Below are 12,779 nucleotides of genomic sequence, written 5' to 3'. Positions count from 1 at the left end.
CTGTAAATAAATGAACAAATTTACAGGGTCGCTGTAAATAAATGATTAAATTTACAGGGTCACTGTAAATAAATTAATAAATCACAGGGTCACTGTAAGTAAATGCCAGGGTCACTCTGTGCACCGCCAGTTCCCACCCAGCAGTGTCTGGAGCGCAGCGAGGTTCCAGCCGCGGCGGATTTGGTGATTCCCTGCGGGAAAAGCCCCGAGCTCCCCCGTGCCCGGCAGTGCAGGAATCACCCCCAGGTGACACCCGCCAGCCATTTCACCTTCCCGAGCTGAGCGCATCCTCCTCTCCTCTTCCTCTCGGCCGCCTCCCTGCTCAGGTCCGGGGTGCGCCCTCCTCCCTTCCTCCTCCTGCCGAGCAGAACGCGACAATTTCAATGAATGCTCCGCACTTGCTGCCCCGAGGGTGGTAAAAGTCAAATCCTTTGGGGTGTTGCCGCCTGGAAAGATAACACGTTTTTTATCTTGCCCCAAAGAGCGCACTCGGGGCTCAGGGGAAGGTGGGAACTTGATTTTATTTTTAAAGTTGTGATAAATCCTGGCGCTCAAACACAAGCTCAGGACTCAGTGATTTAAGCTGAGTCTGCCTCAGATTGTTACAGCTCCTTGGGGAAATCCACAGAAAATTGAGCTGAATCGATTTGGGAGTTTTCAGTGAAGTCTGTGTGACCTGACGTGTGAAAAAGGCTGGGGCTGCCCCTCCAACAAGGTTTATTCCGTGTTTTTTGTAACCAAATAATTCTACACATGTATTTGCATCTTTTTTCTATTATATGCAGCTGCTATGAAGTTCAACACAATTAACTGGCAGAACAGGAATATTCCAGAGTGTGAAAATTAAGTGAATTGCACGGGAATATGGCCAGTGGCCACATTTTTTCCCCCAATATCAGGAGTAAAATCCAGACTCTGAGGCATTATTATTTCTAAGCACTCAGGCAGGTTCATTATCCAAAGGCATTCATTCCACATTCAAATTCCATGAAATGAATCTGGGAATTTAAAGCAGAAGCTCTGAGTGGTTCTCCCAGTGAAAAAGCACAGTAGGAATACAAAACCACAGGTATAAAGGGGGGAAATGGACTCAAATGCAGCTTTTATCCTGTAAAAAACCAGGATCACACCACCAGCACGTGTCCAGCATTCCCTCATCCCAGTCCAGGAGCATAAAGTCAAATCCAGCATTATTTCAAATAGGAAACTGAGGAAAACAACAACCTGTTTATAAACAAGACAAAAAAACCCAAAACAAACAATCAACCCCCCAAAAAAAACCCTAAAAAATTCCATCCAAAATATTCCAGCTGGGAATGAACTGATCATTTTTGTGGACCTGGCAGTGTCCTGTTTTTAAACACAAAAAAAAAGAAAAAAAAAAAAGGGAGAAAATTCCATCCAAAATATTCCAGCTGGGAATTAATTGGTCACTTTGAAGGACCTGGTTATGGTTGGACTTGGTGATCTTAAAGGTGTTTTCCATCCTAAATGATGATGTGACCTTTGGGTAGAAGGCAGCCTTGGCCTTGTGACTGCAAATATTATTGTAAACTATTATTGTAAAATATCATTGTAAATTATTCGTGTAAATTATTAGTGTAAATTATTAGTGTAAATTATTAGTGTAAATTATTAGTGTAAATTTAGGTATCTGCTGCTGTGTCCAAATCGTGGTGTCAGGTCACCCCCACAACCTCAGCTCCAGGTCAGGAAAACGCAAGGAGCAAGGACAGGGAAAAAGGACGGCGGGTCTCACTCCCAGTGCTGAATCGCTGTTTCTCCCCCCCTTTTCCTCCCTTAAGGAATATTTTTGATTCCCACACGCCCTCAGGGAGCTGGGCTGGCTTTTGAGCAGCACGAAGAGGGCGAGAGGAGCGAGGGGACCGAGTCCTTCTCACGCGAGCGATTCCCTCGTTGTCAGGAACGGGGCCTGCTCCCAGCAGAACAATTAACCAGAATAATTATTTTCTCGTCGGGTAAACACTCCAGGACAATATGCAACTGTTTTTTAGAGGCAGCCCGTGGCCATAAATTCCCCCAGGGCAGAGGAGGGGGAAGGACGCGGCGTTTTGGCCGTGAGAAGGAGCAGGGCCCTGTCTTGAGGCTCGAGGCCGCGGCCTTGGCGCAGCTCCAGCGCTCGATGCAATTGGAATTCATTATTCATCATCAAGTGGGAGGCAAATCTTTTGATTTATTGGCAAGCAGCAGCACAAACAGCAGATGCCTTCCAGCAGAACTGTGCGCGACAGAAACGCCCTCCTGGGCCTCTGGAGGCAGATCGGAGCCCCACAGAAAAAATTTCCTAACTCGCTTCAGATAAAAATCTTTCACTTCCCCTATGCAATATTTCTTTGTGCCCAGAGAGGCAAATCCTTCCTTGCTGATCTCTGGAGGGTTTGGGTTTTTTTTTATTTTTGTCTACAACAAAAAGCTGCTTGGACAATTCAGGCAGAAAACAAACCAGCCGTACCAGAAATCGTGGCTGTGACAAATGACAACACCGATAGCCACAGCTATGATCCTATTGAGGGATTTTGATAACCCCTTCCAGGCAATTTGTAATGCAAGCCTGTCTGTATCTCCTCTCTATCACCTCACCACTCCCTTGGCTGCACGTCTGGTCCTTGCTGCTCCTAATTTCCCTGCTCAGTGACTGGGAAGCTTTTCCCACACTGTCCCAGCTAAATCCAAACCTCCCAGGGAACTTATTTGGGATCTCCGTCCCATCTCCTTCGCTCCCTCAGGGGGGGTTTTCACTGGGCTCCTGGGCACAGTTTTTAGGGTCCAAACTCCTGCCTTTCTGAGCAACCAGCAAAGAGATCCAGCAGAAACAAAAACCAGGTTTCAGTGATCGTGCAGATTGCAAGTGAACCCTGTTTTTCGGGCACTCCCCAGCTGTGGGCCGGTGTTGTTGTTCTCCCCAGCGAGCACTGCCCAGCTGCTGTCTGGAAATGTATTGATCTGCTTTTCAAAGCTAAAGAGCCAATTATGGTCTCACAGCCTGCAGAATGTGTTTTGTGTTTCCACTTAGAGGACTCCATTTCCACTGCGCTGCCTAATTGAGAATTGACTGCAGCTCCTTCTGCTTCCCACATTTCCCCTTTTTTTTTTTTGGCTAAACAAGGATGAGTTCCCTGCTAGGAATTCTCAGCAGTGTTGTTTTGGTGCTGCTGTGGGAGGGAGAAGGCAGCTGATGACTCAAAAAGGCCAGCCAAGAAACAGATGAAAACTCTTCGTCATCACAGATGACAAGAAATTACTTTTTCCATGAGCAGTTTTAAAGTAAAAGAGATTTAGATTAAATATTAGGAAAAAATCCCTCTCTGAGAGGGTGGGGAGGTCCTGGGCTGGAATTCCCAGAGAAGCTGTGGCTGCCCCTGGATCCCTGGAATGTCCAAGGCCAGCTTGGATGGGGCTTGGAGCAGCCTGGGATAGTGGAAGGAGTCAGGGCTGGAACTGGATGAATTTTAATGTCTCTTTCCACCCAAGCCATTGTGGAATTCCATGAACTCTGCCATTTAAATGTCAATATTTCACCTTGATGTGATGAGCAGCAGAGTCCTCCTCTCCCTTTGGACCAGAAAACAACTGCAGAGCGAGGTCGGGCTCCGAGGAGATTTTAACCAGGCCCAAGAGTTAGGAAAAACTTATTTTTGGTGGAGTACCTCTTAAATTCTACAAAATCCAACCTGGAATTAGGGAGATTAACTTGGAGTCGAGGCAGCAGCCAGTGACTCCTCTCACACCTTGCTTTGATGGTGGCGTTAGGTATTCCTTTGATGTGATCCTGTTTATTCACACTGCGCAGCTCCCCGGCACTCAAATGGGAAAAAAAGCTTTTGTCGGCTCAGGGATTCTCAGTCAAGGTGCTGGCCTCGAAGAGCTCCCTGCAGTCCTTTTTTCTCCACCATCACTCAGAGTTTCTGCGAGTTCTGCCACGTCCTGAGGGAAATCCTCACCCCTGTTCCTTTCCAGACCGCAGCAAAAGCCATTTCCCCTCCCGGGTTCCCTTTGGCAAACCCCTGGAAATCGCTTCTGTTGTTGCAGGGTCTCGTTTCACAGCGCCCTCCTTCCTCCCGAACATCCATTTTACATGAGCAGAGGTTGTTTTGCCCTTGAGCTCCTGGAATCCGGCTCATCTGAAAGGAGAATCGCCGGCGGGGCTGGGAGATGTTTATCTCGGGATCCTGTTCTGCCTTCCAAGCTGAGCCCTGGTCGGGCAGGGTCTGAGGTGGATTCCTGGGAGCCTCCAAACCAAGATTTGGCACCCCAAAGGGACATCAGGACCACGGTGACCTTTTCCTGCCGCCCTCACCAAAACCTGGGGGATGCTCGTGGGATCCACTGAAGAACTGGAGAGCTGAATAATGATATTTTCCACGCTCTAACAGCCCCAGAATCAATTTCCTTGATTCTCAATTCCCGAAAGGTGGAGAACACAAGGCAGAGCCTCGGTGGGAGGATTTTTGGGAAGGCACAGCAAAGTGTCCCTGGAAAAGAAGCTGCAGAGTGTCGTTGTGGGAGTGGGAGGCTGGGTCAGCACCTGAAATGAGGCAGCACCTGTGCTGCTGAATAATCGGCACAGATGAGCCTGAGCAGCAGCAATTACCTGCAGCTTAAGGGATATTAAAGGCAGATCCTCAATAAACAGGCAAATCTCGCAGAATTCCTCTCTCTCCTCGCAATAATCCTCTGTAATTGAGGATAAATGGCAGATTTGCAGGAAGACTTGGCATTAAAACATTCCCCACAAATGGAGACGGGCTGGGATCTCGCTGGGGAGAGGCAAACGGGGAGTGTATGTATTATTTATTATTTATTTATTATTTACTGTTTCATTATTTCAGGTGAATTGTTCTCACCTGGTTCCACAGCTCAACGCTGGGACAGGCGACATTTAAACTCTTCAAACGAGGCTTGTCCCACTTTTTTCACGGCTCAGGAGAATCCTGAACCTCCCAGAAATGGCACAAGAGAATCCTGAGCCTCCCAGAAACCTCTGGGAGCTGCTACACAAAACCATTGAGCGCGGCTGGAGAACAACACCAGGTTTGTTTGCAGCAGGAAGCGTCCGGTGAAAATATTCCCTTAAAAACCTCAAAGAACACGACCCAAAAAGCGGTGTTGGAGTTGGGAAACATCCCACAAGAAAGAGGGTGAGGTGGAAACTGGGAAGCTCTTTGAAGTAGTGCAACATCCAAGGAGCAGGGGACGCGGATTAAAACGTGATTCATGCGAGGTTTTTGCTCGGGGAGCTCCCGGTGGGTTTGGGAAAGATCTCCCAGAGTGCTTGGCCAAACAATCCCTGAGCTGATTGTTCCTGAGTGCAGGGATAATCTTGGCTCTGTTTGGTATTTGTTTAAACAAAACCCGGGTGCTTTTTTGTCGTGGCTCTGTGGGTTCCCAAGGTTTTTGTTGGCACGGCCCAGAGGAATCTCCTGCTCGGCCTGTGGATTCCCACAGAGAACAGGGAATGCTCAAGAGGACCCTCTTTGCCAGGCTTGGATTAATGGCAGCCTCACCCTTGTCACGCCAGCTGGGCTGAGGTGACCCCTGGGAAGTGTCAGAGGTGGCATTTCCAGGGATTTACACAAGAAAAGGGTGAGCTCTTCCCACAGGGCACTGCCACACCCTCCCTGGGCTGGTTAATGCACAGAAAACTGACCCTGGACCCAAGAGTTGGAAAATCTCTGATGCCAGAGGTGACAAAGGAAAACCTGGAGCAGTTCTAACAGTGCACAGCTCTGCTTTGGGAGGGAAATGCCTTTTTTTTCCCATGAGGATAATTCTGGGAGCCCAGGAAGTGATGGATCCAGGCAGAGCAGACACAAATACCATTCATCACCTCCATGCCCTGACATCCTCTTACACCTGCGCTGCAATTCAATCATCCCAACCTCCTGTGAGCCAGGAGATCCTCCCAGAGATAGAATTACATTTCATCACAATTCATTCATTCTCCCTCTGCCCCTGCGAAACCCACACATTCCTCTCAGCCTGGCAGCTCGATTTTCAAACACCCTCCAACAAACCCTTGGCCTGATTCCTCCTGTTGCAGCTCTGCAACATCCCCCAGGAGTTCCACCCTCAACTCACTTCTGAAAACAGAACTCAGATATAATTACAAAAGCTGTGCAGAGAGGACACAAAGCAGCGGCAGCTTTGGCCCAAAACCCACCCAAAAAAAGCCAAAAAGAGCAGGAAAATGAGTTTGCAACCAGAACAGGCAGAGGGGACATGGAAAATCTTGTTCCACGGGGGAAAAGGAAAATGTGAAGCCCTCTTACGCCTGCCTGGCCTGCTCGATGGGGTGCTGGTTGTCCAGGTAGTTGTAGCGGACGGTGTCCGTGGGGTTCCTGTCGGGTGAACGCCAGGGAGGGAGCTCCTTCTTCCCCCTGCTCGTCCCCAGCCCTGCCACAGAAAGTTTCCTCTCTGGGACGTTGCTTTTTACTGGTTGCACGTCGATAACGATGAACTCGTCCTTGGAAGGAGTCTAATTGGAGAGGTGGAAAGAAGAAAATGAGTTTTATGATGAATAAATAAATTTATTCATTTAATAATGATAATTATTAAATAAATTTAGATAAATTTAGAGTTATAATCATTGGGGATGAACTCAAATTGTGGTCGCTGTGGGCTCCATTGTGGTCAGTGGACAGAAAGAGGCACCCAAGCCCTTTAATCCGTATTAGGATGAGCTGAGCTGCTGTTGAGCTGCATCAGCTTCTGTCTATCAACTACAGAGAGCCTGATTTAAAGCCAGACTTTGCTTTCAATTAAAGAGCCGAGCTTGGAATTCAGGCCAGGAGGATCCCAAAACGATCACGAGGCAGAGGGGCTCAGTTTTCCCAGTGGGGACAAACACCCGTGGAGGAGGTGTGATGGCTGGGGAGGCAACCTGGAACAGAGGCTAGACCGAGAAATAAAACAAGAGCTAGAGAAATAAAACAAATATTTATTAAAAAGGCTTTCCAAGGGTACACCTTGGGCAGTGCAAGGGCCTGGCCAAGGCTATAGCCAAGATGGACAATGGGTCACTGTTGGGTTAAGCCCTTGTCTGACCCAGAGATGGGGCAACTGAGAGGCATTTTAAAAACCTTTATTCTATTTTCACTCTCATGTGAAGGGTGAGACAATACAGGTGGTATAATTCACACCATCACAATCAGAAGCCAAGTATTTCTTCATTAAAATACATTATAAGTGTTTCTTAACCCATCAACTTTTACCACACCACACTGTAAATCCCTCAAACCCAATAATCTAAAATTACCCTTTGTGGTTCTTACTACAGTGCATCTTTCACCGTTTTATTTCTCTAAAGTATCCAGTCTCATTTATAATGTTATCTTTTGAAACTTGTGTCTAGCTCCGTTTCTCTCTCAACGATGTCTGTCCTGTTCCATGGCGTTTCTAAGCCAGCATTTCTCATCCCAAAGTTTGCACACAGATGTGGGAGCCTTCTGTCAGGCTTGGAGAATTCTCTACAAATCCATTTTCCACCAGTCATGAGTTTTCCCACTTTTATAGGTTTTTGGCCATTTGAATATTGGGGGTTAATTATTCAATTATAATTATGTAACAAAGTCACATTCTCCCAGTTTGATCCCATCAATTTACACATTTTGGGGCCTGAACCTACAATGGTGACCTTGGTTTTTGGGTTGGAAAAGGATTGTTTTGTCTAACTAAGCTGTGAGGAGAACTTGCTAACGCTCTGTATTGAGTTAAACACTGTTGGAGCCCTGGATGCTGAGAATTTTAAACTTTCTGTGCTGAAAGTCCAACAGAGAATAACAAGACCGCAACAAGAAAATTTTAAACTTTCTGTGCTGAAAGTCCAACAGAGAACACTTTATTTGACCTGAGGCTGTGGAGAAAGCTTCCAAAATTAAATGTTAGAACTGGGATTATGGCTGTGGAGTTTGATTAGAAGTGTGTAATATCACATGGTGGAAAACTTGAGAGTTTAAGGTTTTAGAATATAGAAATATATATAAACAAGATGGAGATTTTAGGGCGGTGGCCGATCCTCCTTCTTCAGGGGTTTGGATGGTATTTTGTAATTGGATAGAAAAGTCCACATTGTGGAATTTGAGTGATTATTGGGTTAAAAGTGAAAATAATTTAGGTGTCATTTCTCAATTGGATAGTTTAGCCTCAAAAGACCTTGTAGAGAAAACAGTCAGCCATTTTGTAGCTTGAACTGCAGAACTCACTGCTTGTGAGGCTGCAACATTCAAAACAAAAAATAAACATTTGAGTCTGAACACGAAATAAAATACGGAGGCAGAGGAAAGGAGTCACGGAATGGACACTGAAGCACTGGTAGGACCCGAAATCAGTACAGAAAGCGGGAGTTCTGGAAGCTGAGGCTGAAGGCAGCAGTACCTTGGGCCGGGTGAGGCGCAGCTCCCTCACCATCTGGATGTAGTGCTTTTTCCAGACGCCCTGCTCGAAGGGCGTGGGGCAGAAGTTGAGGAGCCACCCGAAACGCAGGCACTTCAGCATCCACAGCTGGTCCAGCTCTGACAGGTGCTTCCAGTGCCAGCTCACCTGTGAATGAATTCCCAGCCACTTGGAAACGTTGGGGTTTAAAGCATCCCAAGATTTTGGATGTAATTCCCACATAATCTCAAATAAATTCAATTATTTTAATGCTCCATTTAAACCTTTGATTAAAGCTTTCAAGGCCTTCGTGATGTGGGGTCCTTCCAACTCAAGATATTCTGTGATTCTAAGGAATTTCCTAACCTGTTGTCACGGAAAATTTGAGTTGCATCCACATGAAATGCTAAAGTTCCTAAAGCAAGGCTTAGCCAAGCTGAGATTATTATATATTCTTAAATAACGCGGAATATTACATTAGCACAGTAACAATGTCACTGAAAACTAACTTATTAATTTAAAACCACTTTGGGCAGCATCTCACAGCATTTCAGATTTTTGGAGTCTTAATCATTTTGCTCCAGAGCCCATCTGGAATTTTCTGCTTCTCCACATCCAACACTTGAACTTCAGGCATTTTAAAGGATCTGTTTTCCTTACAGGATCAAGTGTTGTTCTTTGCAAAAGCACAAGCCAATGTCTCTCAAAGAATTAAGGGCTCTGCACACAGTGCAAGGTATTTTAGAGGAATGTGATTTTCAGGAAGTACCAGGCTTCCTTTCTGGGAATAATCAACCTTAAAAATGCCACTTTTAAAATGCTTTAGAACTGAGCATTTAAAATTACTCATAAATTTCGTGAATCTTGGACAATCTGGCTTAATTTAGGATCCGAGGAACAAGCATCAGTAAACATTCATCTAAGCCTTCACAAAAAATCAGTGAAATCAATATTTTCCTTTTTTTTTTTTCCTTTTGTTTTTTTAACTGCTTTGACCTGGCTTTCTGAAGGCCAGGCAGGTGCTGGCTTTTTTTACCTGTGCACATCGACAGAGGCTCCGTGGATCCAGGAAGGAGAAGATGTACAAGGACAGGACCCGAGGGAGCCTCGTGGTAAAATCGACGGCCTCGGTGGGGACTCGGGCCTGGAGCTGCTTGGCACAGAATTTCTGCTGGGACAGGGAGCAGCGTTCCAGCAGGTCCACCAGGATCCTCCTCCTCTGGCCATCTGTCCACTTGTCAAACTGAAGGAGGAAAAAAAAATAAAATTAGGAGTTTCAGATGCAGAGAAACCAGAAATTCAGCTTCTCAAAATAAAATGAGGGGAGGGAAAGCACAGGAGCAGCAGCTTCTGGTGACTCACTGTGAGGGAACAGAGCGCTGGGAACAAATGGAGAGGCTACATGAAAAGAAACTCTGAAGCCACAGAATGATTTCTAATCCTCAAAGGATCCAGGACAGCCTAGGTCAGGATTAATTCAGGCTCCTGGGACCTGCTTCCCTCACAGAAAGGAGGAAACTCAGATGGGTTTTTACATGAGCAGGCCCCAATGATGAATTCATTGCTGATTCCTTCTCCCCTGATGCTTTCTGATCCTCAAAAGATCCAGGATGGCCTGGGCCAGGACTAACTCATGCTCCTGGGACCCACTCCGAGCCTTGGTTTCCCTCACGTAAAAGAAGGAGACTCAGATGGGTTTTTACTCATTTGAACAGGCCCCAATGATGAATTCATCACTGATTCCTTCTCTGGCACTTTCTAATCCTGAAAGGATCCAGGATGGCCTAGACCAGGACTCATGTTCCTGGGACTGGCTTCCCTCATGGAAAGAAGGAGACTCAGAATGGTTTTTACCCATCTGAGCAGGCCCCAATGATGAATTCATTGCTGATTCCTTCTCTGACACTTTCTAATCCATAAAGGATCTAGGACAGCCTAGACCAGGACTAACTCATCCTCCTGGGACCCACTCCGAGCCTTGGTTGCCCTCACAGAAAGGAGGAGACTCAGATGGGTTTTTACAGGAGCAGGCCCCAATGATGAATCCATTGCTGATTCCTTCTCCCCTGACACTTTCTAATCCTGAAAGGATCCAGGACAGCCTAGGCCAGGACTAACTCATCCTCCTGGGACCAATTTCGAGCCTTGGTTGCCCTCAGGGAAAGGAGGAGACTCAGATGGGTTTTTACAGGAGCAGGCCTCAATAATGAATCCATTGCTGATTCCTTCTCTGACACTTTCTAATCCTGAAAGGATCCAGGATGGCCTAGGCCAGGACTAACTCAGGCTCGTGGGACTGGCTTCCCTCAGGGAAAGGAGGAGACTCAGATGGGTTTTTACTCATTTGAGCAGGTCCCAGTGATGAATCCATCGCTGATTCCTTCTCCCCTGACACTTGCACAGCCCCCACTACTGCAATCTCAGAGTGCCTCATGCTTTGTGAAGTATTTTTCCCTCACAATCCCCCCCCACGGGCTACAAGGAGCGGCACAGAGGGGAAAAAATGAGGAAAAATTCCACAATGGCAGCAGAGTCACCAAGATTTTTCCACAGCTGATGGCAGGTACCCAGAGAGGAGGATTGAATCCTCAGGGATTGAATCCGTGTGGGAGGAATTCAGGGAAGCTTTGCAGAGCTGGACAAACAGGGTGGGAGTGACACAAGGGCCTGTCAGCAGCCATCTCCTGGGAGGAGACGACCTCAGCCCCCACAAATTGCCCCAATTGTCCCCACAAATGCCACAAATGGCTCCAATCTGGCTCCAAAGCTGCAGCCCCGGTGGCAGCAGGGACGAACAGCCCTGGGATGGGTGGTGGCCATGGGCAGGAGCAGCAGAAATTCCCAGCGGGAAGGGCGGGGTGGAGCAGAGGGTTTTCCTGAGGGAAAATGTGGATTTTATTTCATCCTCTCTTACCTGAGTGTGTGGAGAAGGGACAAAGGGAAATGTGGATTTTTTTTTTAAATTTTTTTTCTTTTTTTTTTTTAAGGTCAGGATTAAATGTGTGAGATGGCATTTTTTGTCTGGACTCAGATGTTTATTAGTTCTTATTGATATTAAAATCTCACAAACTGGGAGTTCTACAGCACTACGCATTAACAAACTAAAAATGGAGTTGCATCTCTCTCTCTACAAAGCTTTTTAAGGATAAACTGTTTAATTAAGAAATTATGCTTAAATTATTTTTACTTTTAACTTAATGAGTAGCTCCCTGTGGCCTGCAATGCAGTTTTTTATCTAATTACAAAATACCACCCCAACCCATGAAGAAGAAGGATTAGTTTCCACCCTAAACCCTCTATTTTGCTATATATAGATTACTACATTCTAAAACTTTAAATTATAAGTTTTCTACCGTGTGATATCACACATTTCTATTCAAACTCCACACCCACAATCCCAGTTCTGTCATTTAATTTTGGAGGCTTTCTCCACAACCTCAGGCCAAATGCAGTGTTCTCTTGGGGGTCAGTGTATCAGCACAGAAAATCTGAAATTCTCAATATCCAGAGTTCCAACGGGGAAGGGTTTTAAACTCAGAGAGGAGAGGTTTAGGTGGGGTATTGGGGAGAAATCCTTCCCTGTAGGGTGGGGAGGCCCTGGAATGGAATTCCCAGAGAATTCCTGCATCCCTGGGATGCCCAAGGCCAGGCAGGAGCTGCCTGGGGTCATGGAAGGTGTCCCTGCCACTCCAGGGTGGGGAATGGGATGAGCTTTCAGTCCTTTGTTTAATGCGACCTCCAAAAATGAAATATAAATACAAAAATACCATTTTAAACATAAATAAAATAAATGTAAATACTAGAATAAGAATAAATATAAATATAACAATACCTATAACTGTACTTCTAAATATAACTATACCTATAAATCTAATTCTAATTCTAAATCTAAATCTAAATCTAAATCTAAATCTAAATCTAAATCTAGCTAGAAATAGAAATAGAAATTTACTATTTTGAAAAATAAGAAAAAGAAAGAGTTCTCCCAATGTTTTTTCTTTGTTATTATGGGTAAATAAATAGTTTAATGTCCAGTGTCCCTTCTTTTCCCTGTCAAAATGAAATTAGGAACAGAATTCAAAATGCAGATTAGAAATTCAGATTTTTTTTTCCCTCTGCTTCCTCCCCACCTCAAATCTATGCTCAAATGGAGGACTGGCAGAATAATAGTTTAAAATGCACTGTGCAGATGAAGGTAATTGAGAAGCATTTTCTTTCCTGATTATTTTTGAAGAACTCCTTCTTTATTTATTTATTTTCCCTTGGATGAATTCCAGTGCTGGAGAACAAACTCCAGGAAGCAAAGAGCTCTTCTCCTTCTCACCAACACCTCTGCAGGACCTTCAGAAAGGTCAGGATGAAGAAGAGAGTGTGGGATTGGCATTCCT

At 45.6% G+C, this 12,779-nt stretch overlaps 1 protein-coding gene across 1 annotated transcript in view; it reads right to left on the bottom strand.

Moving 5' to 3' along the window:
• Positions 1-111: 111 nt before the first annotated feature.
• The window catches only part of FBXO16 (F-box protein 16), a 31,128-nt gene continuing 18,460 nt past the window's right edge, over positions 112-12,779 (bottom strand). Inside the window, exons 4-7 of the mRNA XM_005429788.2 lie at positions 9,428-9,634; positions 8,395-8,559; positions 6,291-6,496; positions 112-357 (exon numbers count right to left, since the gene is read on the bottom strand). Of these exons, the coding sequence (XP_005429845.1) occupies positions 237-357; positions 6,291-6,496; positions 8,395-8,559; positions 9,428-9,634 (699 nt within the window). The 3' untranslated portion in view covers positions 112-236. The remainder of the gene's footprint in view (positions 358-6,290; positions 6,497-8,394; positions 8,560-9,427; positions 9,635-12,779) is intronic.

This window comes from Geospiza fortis, unplaced genomic scaffold, assembly GCF_000277835.1.
Source record: "Geospiza fortis unplaced genomic scaffold, GeoFor_1.0 scaffold319, whole genome shotgun sequence".
Lineage (NCBI taxonomy): Eukaryota > Metazoa > Chordata > Aves > Passeriformes > Thraupidae > Geospiza > Geospiza fortis.
This window is presented reverse-complemented; position numbering and strand designations above follow the sequence as displayed.